Raw genomic sequence first — 14,936 nt, 5'->3', positions numbered from 1 at the left:
ATGCTCAACACTGCTTACAGCAATGGCAAAGCTCAACACTGCTTACAATGAGGCAATGCTCAACACTGCTTACAGTGAGGCAATGCTCAACACTGCTTACAGTGAGGCAATGCTCAACACTGCTTACAATGCTCAACACTGCTTACAGCAAGGCAAAGCTCAACACTGCTTACAGTGGGGCAATGCTAAACACTGCTTACAAAGAGGCAATGCTCAACACTGCTTACAGCAAGGAAAAGCTCAACACTGCTTACAATGAGGCAATGCTAAACACTGCTTACAATGAGGCAACGCTAAACACTGCTTACATTGGGGCAATGCTAAACACTGCTTACAGAGAGGAAATGCTGAACACTGCTTACATTGGGGCAATGCTAAACACTGCTTACAGAGAGGAAATGCTGAACACTGCTTACAGTGAGGCAATGCTGGACACTGCTTACAGTGAGGTAATGCTCGACACTGCTTACAGTGAGGCAATGCTCGACACTGCTTACAGTGAGGCAATGCTCGACACTGCTTACAATGAGGCAATGCTCAACACTGCTTACAGTGGGGCAATGCTAAACACTGCTTACAATGAGGCAATGCTAAACACTGCTTACAGTGGGGCAATGCTAAACACTGCTTACAGAGAGGAAATGCTGAACACTGCTTACAGTGAGGCAATGCTAAACACTGCTTACAGTGAGGTAATGCTCAACACTGCTTACAGTGAGGCAATGCTCGACACTGCTTACAGTGAGGCAATGCTCGACACTGCTTACAGTGAGGCAATGCTCGACACTGCTTACAATGAGGCAATGCTCAACACTGCTTACAACGTGGCACTGCTCAACACTGCTTACAGTGAGGCAATGCTCAACACTGCTTACAGTGAGGCACTGCTCAACACTGCTTACAGCGTGGCAATGCTCAACACTGCTTACAGCGTGGCAATGCTAAACACTGCTCACAGTGAGACACTACTCAATACTGCTTACAATGATGCAATGCTTGACACTGCTTACAGTGAGGCAAAGTTCAATGCTTACAGTGAGGCAGTGCTCAACACTGCTTACAGTGGGACAGTGCTCAACCGACTTACAGCATGGCAATGCTCAAAACTATTTACAGTATGGCAATGCTCAACACTGCTTACAGCAAGGCAAACCTCTACACTGCTTACATCGAGGCAATTCTCAACACTGCTTACAGCAAGGCATTTCTCAACACTGCTTACAGCAAGGCAATCCTCGACACTGCTTACAGCATGGCAATGCTCGACACTGCTTACATCGAGGCAATGCTCAACACTGCTTACATCGAGGCAATGCTCAACACTGCTTACAGCATGGCAATCATCGACACTGCTTACATCGAGGCAATGCTCAACACTGCTTACAGCATGGCAATTCTCAACAATTCTTTACAACACATTCTTGTACAACTTTGCAGCACCTCTTACATCATAATGAAAACAACTGTGTTCTGCACCATCCTTATCATTTGGCACTATTTCTCCAGTAGACAAGAATTCTGTCAAAACTTCACCTTGTCCTTGCATCTGTGTCCTGTTCAGTTTGTGTTTCTGGGTAAATACTGACTTAAGATCTCAGCATCAGATGAGTGTGTTCTGGGTTCAAGGAGACATGTTTCACCTCGGTCACAGACAGCAGAACAGCCATCTTCTGTAGCACTATCTGGACTCCTCACAGATTCTTGTCACATACTGATTAACACCATCACACAAATCAATGGAAACTAATCAAAATCTTCAATAAGTAAAACTGAAATTAACTAGAGCAACACAAGAATACTGCTGTTGATCGCCACTGTTGTTCCTCTGCGGGTCTCGGGCTGGTAGTATCACAGACACGTTTCACTTCCGCTACACTGATGACTCCATCATGTAATGAGCGATTGAGATGCCATTGCCAACATCTTGAAAGATCGGGTCAGTTTATCGTTGGGATGTTGTGCCATAAAGACTTTCAGTTTCTGGGTTAGTCCATTCAACACCCCATGCATATGTTCTGCAGTTAAAGGGTGGTGGGGGTCCAAACTAATCACTGCCTCCTCCAGGTATCTGGAAATGTCATAGAAATGAGTTATCAATTTGTAAGAGAGAACAGGGTCTTATGTTGCTTGTAATATCTGTTATTTGTTGTTAAACTCTGAGGTCAGCATTATTTCCAGCTATGACTGACTGACTGACTGACTGAGTTTGGTTTTACGCCGCTTTTAGCAGTATTCCAGCAACATCACAGAAGGAGACACCAGAAATGGGCTTCACACATTGTACCCATGTCGGGATTCAAACCCGGGTCTTCGGCGTGACGAGCCAACGCTTTAACCACTAGGCTACCCCACTGCCCCATTTCCAGCTATGAAATGGTTAACAATTTCTTATTGATTCTTAGTGAGTGGTAGGTCTGAGAGAATGCCTGTGAAAGAATCATCACATCAAGGTGAAACTGTGATGATAACTTAGATGCTGCAGCTCAGATTACTGCATCGATGTCATGACATGCATGCCTGAATGCTTATGTCTGATTCAGACAGATTACAGGTTCTAGGCTAAGCAGTCCTTGTCATGTTCCCTTGTGCAGGCAGGGTAAGAACAAGTACCATCTATTGAGGGCTTTCTGGAAGATGTGTCCGGGACTGAACCAATCACCTTCCACTCTCAGGGCAAACACTTTTTTCACTGGACCAGAGAGTTAATCAAAGGATCAAAAGATCAAAACATGACATGTTCAGGTTGAGGTCTTGGCATATGATCAATGACACAGTAAGTAATACTCTGGCCATATTACAGAGGCCCTCAGTAATCTGGACCAGGATTACTGATGACTCAATAACTAACAATCCTATCATAAGGGCCGACTGACACAGAATCATCCAAGTCACTGATCCAACTCCTTCAACCAGTAATTTGATACTGGGACTTTTTCTAAACCTAATCCTGATGGGGTTGTGGTTCTAGGTAAACATCTCACTTGATCTTTAGCTCTGTGTGCGAGGTGAAGTCTATGGACAGCTGGTTGACGAGGGACAGAAGCACTGGCTGCTTGAGTGGGCAGGGATCCTGACCAAACACCAGGGATGGGTTCACGTTCTCACACGTGAACATCACTAGATCCAGGTTAGATGCCGACAGTGCCTGCAAACAAACAGGGCAAAGTGAGCCACAGCAACAGATTAATTGGATCAGAGAGTTGATAATATGTATCCCTGACAATCAGGTCTATCAACACTGCATAAAAACTTGGCAGCTGCTTAGATTTTGATTATTCAAATACAATACTGAATAACTAAATACCTAAAAGAACATGGAATACTTCATATTTTCACAAGCAATTCCAAGTCGAAACCGTTATAGAAATACGGACCTACCTTATATCTTGATGTGTTTTACTTAAAAAGAATGATGAAGCTGCTGCTGTTGGTTTAAAGTATTGAATAAACAGCTGATGATATGTACATGGATGGAAAACAGCTATTTTCCGGAATTATACAAATGACTGAAAGATTCACGCTGTTGCTTCTAAATAAAACATTTGAATAGCAAACTTGCTAATAGCTAGTTTCAGTCATCAGAAAAACATATTTAAAACAAGCATGCAACTAACTTCAACTGCTACCCCATCTCAACACATACTATGTAAGGACAGTCTGACAACAGTTACCTCCCTTTGTCTGGATTTTACTTGCCCCAACCTGCTGTACTATTTTTTTAGAACCTGTGTTTGACATACCTGTGCACATACTGTTTCTTACAAACAGCTAACATGCAAGTTTGGGAAAAGTTACATCCATTTAACATGTTATCTAACTCTTAGATAACAGCAATACAGTCATTCCCTTTGTAAATATGTTTCAGAGTTTAAAGTTGCTGATCCTTTAGCTCGAAGTTTATGTTTAAATTGTGCTTTGCATAGTTTAGCGAAGTTTCAAAGTCCAACAGTGCTGCCATTTTCATGCTTCGAAATGTGTTTTGCTACGCGATTGGTTTGCCACGATTCTTGGCAATAATGGCACACGATAGGGGTACAAGTCTTCTTGTAGGTCTCTCATCCATACAAAGCAGCCACTGCTGGCAGTTAATCTCTTTTCCTTAATGACTTCAATAAAACACGGAGTACTCAACACATGTTATCATGGAATCTGGGTAGCCATTGTCAGATGTGTAAATATTTATACACACATTGTTGATTATAATCATCACACTCCATGCATCCATAGCTCCCTGAAAACATGCTGCACCAGTTAACAGCTACAGGGGTGGAAATAACCCATTGCCCGACGCCCGAGTCCAGTGTTTTTTTCTGTCGGGCAAGCAAATTTGTATATCACACTGTACTGGTGTCCAGTTGATATTCCAATGTTTATTATGTTGTTTATTTAAAAAATCAACAAGAAAATGGCTGGTATAGTGGACAAATTATCAGGGCAAGTGATTTTACATGTGCCACTGTACCGGAGTACACTAGCAATTTTAAAGTTATTTCCACCCTTGAGCTAACAACAGCTAGATCCAGAACAAGTATCTAGAGCTGCATATACACAACCATCACACTCACACCAAAACACACACCTCTTACAGGAATGTTAATAATGTATGATAGAAATGCTCACAGTTTGGAAAGCTTCATTGATATTGCCAAGCCTGACAGCATTGATCACCGACGTCCTCAGAGTCTGCAGGTGCCCCAGGTCAGGAGATATCTGTACCGGCGTGGCAGCCCCCTGACCGTACGTAGTTCATCAGCTGGTCAGAGAGACTGGCACCATGCTCCCGGACCGCCACACTGACCTCCTCCTTCACCGCCTCACGCACATGGTTGAGGGTCTTCTCCTGCAGACTGCACATACAACACAGTCATGTACATGGTTATAGGAAAACTGCTTGCTCCAGACACTGTACAGGCAGAAGTAACTCAGATGACCACCTAGCAGAAAATAGGTACCCGGTGGGATAAAGTCATGTGACTATAACCTTCTAGCGCCTAACAGGCAGCTTGGTTTATCCACGATAATAGTAATACAATGTTTGGGCACTTCGAGGATGCATTGTACATGGAGAAATGTGCATGACAAATGGACTACTATTATTATGACCACATGGTCACCAGTTAGTGAAGTAACTGTTGATATTTACGTATACACTTGGTCTGACAAAAATTCATCATTAAGTCAACTAGTACATGAAGAATGGCATGCTTAATTGCTCTACCCCTTAAATCTCCTTGGTAAACTGAAAAGTTAATAGTTGTTTACTTTGCCAGAGCATTCTGCAGGCTGGTATTGAGTTCCGACTGTAATGTGTTCAGGATCTCCGTCTTCATCTCGCCGGACGCCACCTGGAAGTTGTCCACCAGTGACTGCAGCTGCTTCACAATGGGGTCACGTGACTCCTGATGTCGCTGACGGATACGCTCAAGGTGACCCTCAAGTTGACTCGCATCTGGGGGAGGTGAGTATAGAGTGAGTGAGGGAGTGAGTAACGCTGAAGCTGTATATATTGCAGCTATTCACATTGAACCAAGAGACATCTTTAGAGCCTGGGACCCATTTCACAAAGCGATTGGGATGCTATAACTGTCATACGCCTATGCTAAACAATGGGACTTGAATCAGTCCTACTGCTATACATTTGGCCGAGAACAGTTAGGGAGGTGGGTTTAAAGCCCGTGTAAGTACTCCAGAGTCAGGAGCCAGGTTGTATAAAGTGGTACATAGGTCTCATAGAAGAGGACAAAGGTCTTACAAGACAGGACAGTGAGTATGGAGAGTAGCATTTAGTGCGCATGACACAGCAAGATAATGGGTTCTCATCTTAATGATGAAAAGTAAAATCTTTAAAGGAGGTTTTGACAGCTAATAATGAAAAGAGCACAAGGCCCATGCTTACTTCAAACACTTATTCTTCAATGCTTACTCTTACATTAAATTGGATCTGTTTTACTAAGTTCATACTTTCAGAATTACTTGAACAGTTTGTCTTAACACTGAACTGGTGGCATGTGGTCCTGTGCACAGCGCTCAGGTCACAAATCAGTTGAAGTTAAGCAACGTTGGGCTCGGACAGCCCTTGGATGGGTGACCGTGTTGGCAGCTTAACTCCTGAGAGTTTCTAGGACTTCAGTCCTGCCCCACACGGTGGTCTCACCTTAGGCAAGTGAATTTGTTCATAATTGCCTCTGTTCACCCAGCAGGAAATGGGTACCCGGTGAAATAAGTCATGAGACTATTAACCTTCTAGCGCCTAACAGGCAGCTTGGGTTATCCGGGGTAATAATGATCAGATTGTGGGCTTTGAGCAGGATATCTAGCCGGGAAAAGGCGTTATAAATATTCTCATTATTATTAACTTATATTTCAATAAATGAAAGTTAAGCATTCAAGCCTCTTCCTCTCTGCTGTTCTTGTGTCAGTGAAATAAATGCAAGTTTGATTGATTCATCACACAAGTTCTTACTGTATCATCATTAATTGAGTGAGTGAGTGAGTATGGCTTAACGCCGCTTTAGCAATATTCCAGCAATATCACGGCAGGGGGACACCAGAAATGGCAGCTTTAATTGAGAAGTGTATATTCTTCCTTCAGGTTTTTCAACTGACATCTGCTGCAGACTTTGTTGCAAATATCGTCCTATCAGCAGGTCAAGATGAATCCTAACTTCGCAAGTTAGTTTATTATTTAACACCACGCTAAGCAATAATTCAGCTATATGACATTAGTCTGGACCAGACAATTCAGTGACTGACATCATGAGCATGGATATCAACAAGTGAGTCAGCAAGCCTAACTACCCAAACTGTAGCTGCCTCTTATGACAAGCATGGGCTGTGGAAGATCAATTCTAATCAAGATCTTCAAAGACTGACTGACTGACTGAGTTTGGTTTTACTCCGCTTTTAGCAATATTCCAGCTACATCACGGCTGGGGAACACCAGAAATGGGCTTCACACAATGTACCCATGTGGGGATTCGAACCCGGGTCTTCGGCCTGACGAGCCAACGCTTTAACCACTAGGCTACCCCACCGCCCCATCTTCAAAGAATACACAAGTAAACGAATATCATCTTCACAGTTAACGTATACTCACATTCAGTGGTGCCCCTCTGGAAGGCCTCGTTAACCTGTAGGAACATACTCTGAGAGGCTCGCTCAAACGATGGCACCACCATGTTCTGGAAGGCCTCCCTGTAAGCAGCTTGTATGGGCGCCTGGACAGCGCTGCCGGTTGCATTGGCTATGGCCTCCACGGTTTGCTGAAGCAACATATGTTATGTCTCAAACAGAGCAACAAGGCCGTATTTAGGATATAGCAATCTGAGACCTAGGCCACTCAGCCTATAGAGTGCTTCACACCTACTATGACCCAGGATCCCACAGGGTTAAGATGGTGGGTAAGAAATACAACTAAGACAGTCCCAAGAGTTTGTTTTTAACGGCAAACAATATTCCATCTATATGACAGCAGCCTGTAAACAATGGACCAGACAATCCAGTGATCCATATTTTGAACAATGATCCATTACTGTCTAAGCTGGACTTAGTGATTACTTGATTTAGTGACAATGACTTACCCGAGACCTGACCATCTTAGCGATATTGTCTTTCAGTAGTGCATCAGTAGCAGTGAGCTTGTGAGCTAGGTCTTGATGGAGCTGATCTTTTACTGGATCCAGGATTTTCGTCACCGCTAAACAAATCAAGGTAAAATTTACTGTCCAATTCTTCATTTGCATTACAGAACATTGATAATGCAACAACTATTTATAAGTTAGGTAGCGAGTGTTGCTGATTATAGATGTTACAAGTCTCCGAAATATTACCTTGTAAAGTTGATAAACAGTTGCCTGTATTTGTGTGAATGGGATGTCTGGGTGAAAGGTTGCTAATGCTAGTTTATTCAGAGAGACTTGGATGCAATCAAAACTGGGCCATGCAAACCAGTAACTGAAAAGCAGGAGTAACATGGCCCACCATCAGCTAACACTAACATGCAACATCAGAATTTCTAGCATCTTTTTCTTGGCCATTGGCAGTCAATTACGAAAATGAATATGTAACAGGATTACACCTAATTGACCAGCAACACTATGGCTTGCTGGAGGCAAGGAGATCATATAGCATGAATAGTAGACCATTATCAGATTCTCATTGTCTGCATAATGTTGCCGTCTACTCACTTGGGACCACTGTGTTCTTCATCTCAGCGCGGACGGCCCTCTCCAGGTTGTTGGTGATGGCTTGACTGACGGACTGCGTAACTGTGGTCTGTAGCCTCTCCTGCTCCTGCCGATGTCGGCCTTCCGTGCGGGTCATCACATCTTGCAATGTCTGAGGTGCACCCGTTAAGGACAGGTACATTCAAGCAATGAGGACAATTACATCATCTCAAAAGTCGGTCTGTGGATTTCATTTTCTCCATCAATATCTGTATGGTACATACTTGATACTAATACCATGACATTCCCAATATGACACCCCCACACCACAAATATCTCTGATAACCTTCGCTTTTGCAGGCAACAGATACTGGGTTACATTATAATCTTTACTGCCATGACAATATTCGCTGCAACGCCAGGAATAACTTTGACAACATTCACTTTTGATGGGATTACTGTGTTGCATTATGCACCCTTACTGCGATGACAATAATGTACAAGACTGAATACTATAACCACTATCTTAATGATGTGCAACTATCCTGTATTGAAGACTGATATGAAGGATATTCTGCCTGCCCAGGTGCTGCGTGAGAACGCGCTCTATACGCGACGTCATGACGTCCTCGATCCTCTGCATCTGTTCCTGCAGCCCCGGCTGATTGGCGGCCACCTGCTGCAGCCTCCACTGCTCCTCCTTCTGCTGCTGCAACTCCAGCTGCTGCTCATGTTGCCGTGCGATCTGCTGCTGCAGCTCCGTGATGTGCATCTGCTGCGCCTGCAGCAGTGACGTCAAGTCCTGCACGTTCTTCTGCAGCTGTAGCAAGGGAGGCACATTGTTAATGAAGGAAAGTTGTATACTCTCTCCAGTGTATAACTGTATTCACTGTAATAAGCAACCACTTGGAACACTGACAAATAGGACACCTAACACAGCCATGTAAATTTGTTACAAATTCATACATTTATGTTCTGAGCTGATATAACTTTTAAACTCCTTGTCACATATTACAGATTGGAATATCAGACTGGGACCTGTTCTTGTTAATTATGATTTTATCACAGAAATCCCAGAGCATTGGTCAAGGTTGTGAGAGAAGTACAAACTAGATAAACATAGACACATAGAGAAATCAGTTGTCTAATGCTGCACTCAGCAAAAACACATAACAGCAGCTTAAATATAACATAACAGCAGCTTGTAAATAATGAAATCCACCATTTCAGATCAGTCAATAATAGCTGTGATTAATACTATGTATGTTGTAATATTGCCATCCTCACAATCCACCATTTCATCATAATCAAAACATGTGTCTGATGATCCTGGTCTAATAATAGCTGCCTCTCAGTGCAGAACAAGCAATAGTGTGCTCAGTACACATTAAACCTGAACGTGCTTCTAACCCTTGTCCTTTCTCTGACCACATAGTCCAGGGTAGTCCTTAATGATAGTCTACAGTACATTCCTGGCAGAACAGGTGCTCCAGTCACTCACCTCCCTCATTGACTCAAACGGACTGTAAACCCTGCGATCTGTCCCGCCTCGAACTGACCCCGAAACAGACTCGCTGAAACACAAACAACTATTCATCTTGAATCTGTGTGAAATATGGTCATTTATTTTAGCTCATTCAAAGCTATACTGTAAATGATAGTGACCAGAGATTGTTTCATGTTGTTACTGCCTGCAGTCAGTCATATGTCACAGTTGTATTACCTTGCTCCATACGCAGACCGTGGCGACTGCTTTACTTTGCCTATCCTTTCAGCTAACCTTGGGGACATTCTGAAACAAGAGCTACTTACAAGCTTGCATGACCAAGAACAGAGATCAACACATGTACTGATTGTGGTTTTACAGGATGCAATACCACTGCCATATACCACTGTCATACAAACCTAAAACAAACAAAAAATCAGTTCCTTTGTAGGTATGATAGGCTGTAACTCACAGTTTTGATTAAATGAGTGAGTGAGTATGGTTTTACACCGCTTTTAGCAATATTTCAGCAATATCGTGGCAGGGGACACCATGGCTTTACACACTGTACCCATGTGGGAAATCGAACCCGAGTCTTCAGCGTGACAACCGAATTCTTAAACCACAAGGCTACCCCACCGCCCCCTTTTGATTAAATGAAAGAATAGTCTTTTCATATCCAGCATACAGTTTCACTGACAATTTTCTATTTTGTAATCATAAGAGTGCCCACTAGACACAGAAAGATCAAAGTAAACTCCTTGACTATCCAGTGTACCCTGTATCTAAAAAGATAAATACCATCAGGCCATTCACTAGTTTTATAGCTTGATTCAAAGAATACAACATTGACACTTGCCATTCCATCCATACCTGACATAACATTCATTTAATGTTACTAAAGTTTGGGCTACATTTAACAAAGCGTTCGTAACACTAACCCTAACTGAGAATGAGTTAAGGGTTTGGAATTACCATAAGTGCACTTGTATGAGCCTTGCAAAACTAGGAACTAGTGACATTTCCTTGTGGATAGTACTTCAACCATCTGGTAGATGAAAGCTCTATAGCGGATCATTACTGAGGTTTGGTGAAAAGAAAAACTTATTTCTATCCTCAAAAGAGAGTAAGTATAATGTAACTTTATCCAATATTTCAACAATATTACCTCAGGAAGCAAGGGCTTTGTAGACATGCGATGAGTGACCATGTTACTTACAAGGCTCTCTTATAAAGCTCCACTACAAGACTCTCCTGACCAAGGTTACCCACAAGGCTCTACAAGGCTATCCCCACAATAAAGCTATCCCACACTACAAGGCTATCCCACTCTCCTATCCCACAAGGCTCTCCCCCACAAGGCTCTGCTACCCCCACAAGGGCTACAAGGCTATCCCACAAGGCTCTCCCACAAGGCTCTGCTACAAGGCTCTCCCTACAAGGCTCTCCCACAAGTCTGCTACAAGGCTCCCTCCAAGGCTATCCCACAAGGCTCTGCTACAAGGCTATCCCCACAAGGCTCTCCCACAAGGCTCTGCTACAAGGCTATCCCACAAGGGTTCCCCACAAGGGTCTGCTACAACAGCCCCTCTTGCTGCTGTAGTTCAGGTACCTATATCTATGGACTTACTGGCTCTGCTGCTGCAGTTCAGGTACCTATATCTATGGACTTACTGGCTCTGCTGTTGCTCCTCCTCGCTGCCCTCCTCAACAACCTCAATCTCTTCCTCAATCTCCGCCTCATCATCTCCATCATCACCTTCTTCCTCATCATCATCGTCGTCATCCTGGGTCTCCTCCCTTGAGCTAAAGGTAAACAGTTCTATGACTGGCACATACGTTGGCTTGTTGGAGGCAACATTCAATCTAGTTCTGAACATGAAAAGTTAAATAGCTGTATAGATCCAGCAAATGTTTTGTTGAAACACTGGTAGCTACCAGTAGTACCTGGGCGACCTCCACTGCAATGATTGCTAATCTCCTGTCTGTATATGCCAGATGGTGACTATGCTCTGGTCTTACTATTTCCCAAACCTCAATATACCCAAACAAAACACACATACTCCTTCACCACACACCAAGAAAGCCTCAAGTTCCACCAACAAAAGGTAAGATAACTGTCAGAACTTACCTGCTGTCTCGGACCACAGCCTCCGATGACAGATTCTGATTAACTCCAGGTACATCTGGTGGTTTGGGCCAGGCACGGGGGACATGTATGTCCTCCCCGGTTGTCTCCCCTTCCTGGAACTCTTCAGCCTCACCTCCTTCCTCTTCGGCAGCAACATAACTCTCACCTGATACAAACAAAACAACAAATTACACAAAATACTTCAGACACAAAACACAGATTTTTCTCAAACAGTGATAGCCAGACTTTATGTTAAGAAAATCTTTGAATGAAGAAATCTTCGAAACATTGTTTAGTGATCCTTCAAGATGGGCTTTTTCTGAGACAAATACCTTTTACAAAGAGGTTTGGTGGAATTCAATGTAATTTCTGTTGGCATATATTTTCCAAGACCCAATGTATCCCAATAAATAAAAACATCCACAAAGTAATCAAAATCCTATAGACCATAAAGATTAAAGAATAATGAGCTCACCATTGTCAAGTGTTTTAAAAGCTCACCCAAAACGTGATATTTATGCATGGAACGACTTTATCTCGTCTACAGATTCAAGTAAAATCTGGTGCAAGTTACATTTATAACAGCCCATAATGGTGACACTATGTTTGACTCAGACCCCAACTTCATTACTACAGAACTATTCAGCCCTGGAACATACACCTGGAGGTTCAATAGGAATAACAGTAATAACCATAGAAGCAACAAATGTTGTACCTAGAACTTCAGCCACCTCCTGGTCGTTCTCGTCGTAGTCAGTGCGGTGCCTCACCTCAGGCTGACCAGAAGGAGGAGGAACTATCTCGCTGACGTCAAACCTCCCCCGTGCTGGACTGGCTATCCACTGACCTCTTGGACGTCCCTCCCTGTCAACAGTTCACCATGGTTACAATAGATCATAGATATGTGTTAAATGGATAACATCTCTGTTTTCTATCACATCTAAAACAGTCTTACACTTAAGCAGTCTGTGCAGTGGTTACAGGCCATTACTATGCCATTAGCCCTAGCTTTGGTCTCAGCAACCAATTTGAGTGTTTCCTTATGGACTTCTTTAAGTGAAGACTGGCTGGAGACACAAGGGCATGCAGGGAGCTGTTATTTCAAAAATACAAAAAATCATTTACTGTCACTATCCTTAATATTCTAGGATTATCATTGTCTGCATTCTCTTCCCACAGAGGTAACTCCTGTCATATCTTCCTACGTAACCTCTGTTCTAATACGGCCCTTTCATGGTGTGAGTGTTCAAGACTCGTGATTGGAGGCAATCAGATTTAGTTGTGCAATCAGTGACGTTGTTTCAAAAGTGATCATTCGAAAGGCCTCGGTAATTTCCGTATCCTTCGAGAAAACTAAACCTCTACCCCTGCGTGATGCGTAAACGTTTCTTCTAGACAGAACTCAGTCATGTTATGGCGGATCAGGTTTCGTCTCCATCGCCCTCGTTGACAACGGACAAGCTAGCCATTAAACGTGTTGTGTGTAATATCAACACAAGTCCCCAGCAGATGGGGGATATTTGTGGCCCCACATTTGCTTGTGTTAGTCAAGTTGAATCTAAGTCGATGTAACACGTGTTCTGATTGGATAGAAAGAAGGGAGATAATTCGTGCTGCGATCTTTTGCCGCTAGGGGATTTTACGAGAACCGGGAAATATGGCCGTATTAGAACAGAGGTTCGCAGGAAGATATGACAAGTAACCTCTGTGGGAAGAGAATGCATTGTCTGGGGAATATGAATTTGTGTAAATGAATGGCAGGTAGGAACTCTACATGGTACCAGTGACTCTGTTGTGCCACAGAAATCTAAAGTTAAATGAATGAGGTTTTAATGTTGTTTACCATCTAACACATCTCTCTCATATAAAAACACCAAGAATGTAATGAAACATATGCAGCGCAGTTCTATGAAGATTTTATATTTCAGTGATCTACTCTGTCATGAACCCTATTGTCATATATGGACTTGGTCCTACCTGGGTGAAGAAATCATCCAGCACTTCTTGTGCAGAATGATTGAGAGCATCCCCTTTCTCCGACTCTGGTGCCCCCTTGGGTGTGGCAAGTTCCTCCTCCTCCACAGAGTCTATGGGGGGGAGTGGCATGTTTGTGGGCGTCACGTCCTGAGACTGGGCATCGCCCTTGGAGGAGGGTGTGTGGGCGATGGTACTGCCTGGAGACATGACGGTCCGGTCACCAGATGCTGAGCTCCGGGGGGTGTAGATCTCATCATTCATGGGTGTGACGTGAGTGAAACTACTGGTACTAGATCCACTGCCTCGCACATGATCCATAGTTCCACTGCTTCGAACATGTTCCAAAGAGTTCTGCACTGACACAGTTTTGTTGCTGGAAAAAACAGTAATAACATTTTCATGAGAGTATGAGTAAGGATTTGAACATGCTGATCAGTACAGATATATAACACAGTCAAACATCTTTATGTGGGAGAAAAGCGTTTGAATTTTTCAAATCTGATGTTAAGCACTCAGACACATATGGTGCTGACAGTACAAGAAATAGAGTCAGAGCTAGATGGAATTTGCCATGCCTTATACAAGTGGGCCAGCCATGACCACAGTCTACACAAGAGAAAAACAGCAACTTAAACTGTTTAAGCATGAGCAAAGATCCACACCAAAGGGACATGAAATGTCATGGCATGACGACATGACATGACATGACATGACACAATGTGACATGACATGGCCTGACATGACATGAAACAACATGACATGACACCAAAGGGACATGAGTGAGTTTAGTTATACGCCGCACTCTGCAATATTCCAGCTATATGGCGGTGGTCTGTAAATAATCCATTCTAGACCAGACAATCCAGTGATCAACAGCATGACCATCAATCTGCACAACTGGGAACAGATGACATTTGTCATCCATTTGCCTGACCACTGATCCCGTTAGTCGCCTCTTACGACAAGCATGGGTTACTGAAGATGAATTCTAACCCAGACCCAAAGGGACATGACATGACATGACATAGCACGACATGACATGGGACGACATGTTGACATGGGACGACATACTGACATGACATGAAGGCATGACATGGAACGACATGATACGACATGACATGACATGGGATGACATGATGATATGACATGGCATGACATGATGGCATGACAACATAAT

At 43.3% G+C, this 14,936-nt stretch overlaps 1 protein-coding gene across 1 annotated transcript in view; it reads right to left on the bottom strand.

The window, feature by feature from the left end:
- Positions 1 to 474: 474 nt before the first annotated feature.
- The window catches only part of LOC124268444 (enhancer of mRNA-decapping protein 4-like), a 33,443-nt gene continuing 18,981 nt past the window's right edge, over positions 475 to 14,936 (bottom strand). Inside the window, 15 exon segments of the mRNA XM_046703404.1 lie at positions 475 to 2,068; positions 2,982 to 3,145; positions 4,621 to 4,731; positions 4,733 to 4,847; positions 5,263 to 5,449; positions 7,097 to 7,262; positions 7,581 to 7,696; positions 8,187 to 8,342; positions 8,739 to 8,985; positions 9,667 to 9,739; positions 9,889 to 9,969; positions 11,326 to 11,457; positions 11,783 to 11,948; positions 12,498 to 12,646; positions 13,719 to 14,132. Of these exon segments, the coding sequence (XP_046559360.1) occupies positions 1,888 to 2,068; positions 2,982 to 3,145; positions 4,621 to 4,731; positions 4,733 to 4,847; positions 5,263 to 5,449; positions 7,097 to 7,262; positions 7,581 to 7,696; positions 8,187 to 8,342; positions 8,739 to 8,985; positions 9,667 to 9,739; positions 9,889 to 9,969; positions 11,326 to 11,457; positions 11,783 to 11,948; positions 12,498 to 12,646; positions 13,719 to 14,132 (2,458 nt within the window). The 3' untranslated portion in view covers positions 475 to 1,887.

This window comes from Haliotis rubra, unplaced genomic scaffold, assembly GCF_003918875.1.
Source record: "Haliotis rubra isolate DU_JTF1 unplaced genomic scaffold, ASM391887v1 Scf138, whole genome shotgun sequence".
Taxonomy (NCBI): domain Eukaryota; kingdom Metazoa; phylum Mollusca; class Gastropoda; order Lepetellida; family Haliotidae; genus Haliotis; species Haliotis rubra.
The sequence above is the reverse complement of the archived record's forward strand: the minus strand, read 5'-3'. Positions and strand labels throughout refer to the sequence as shown.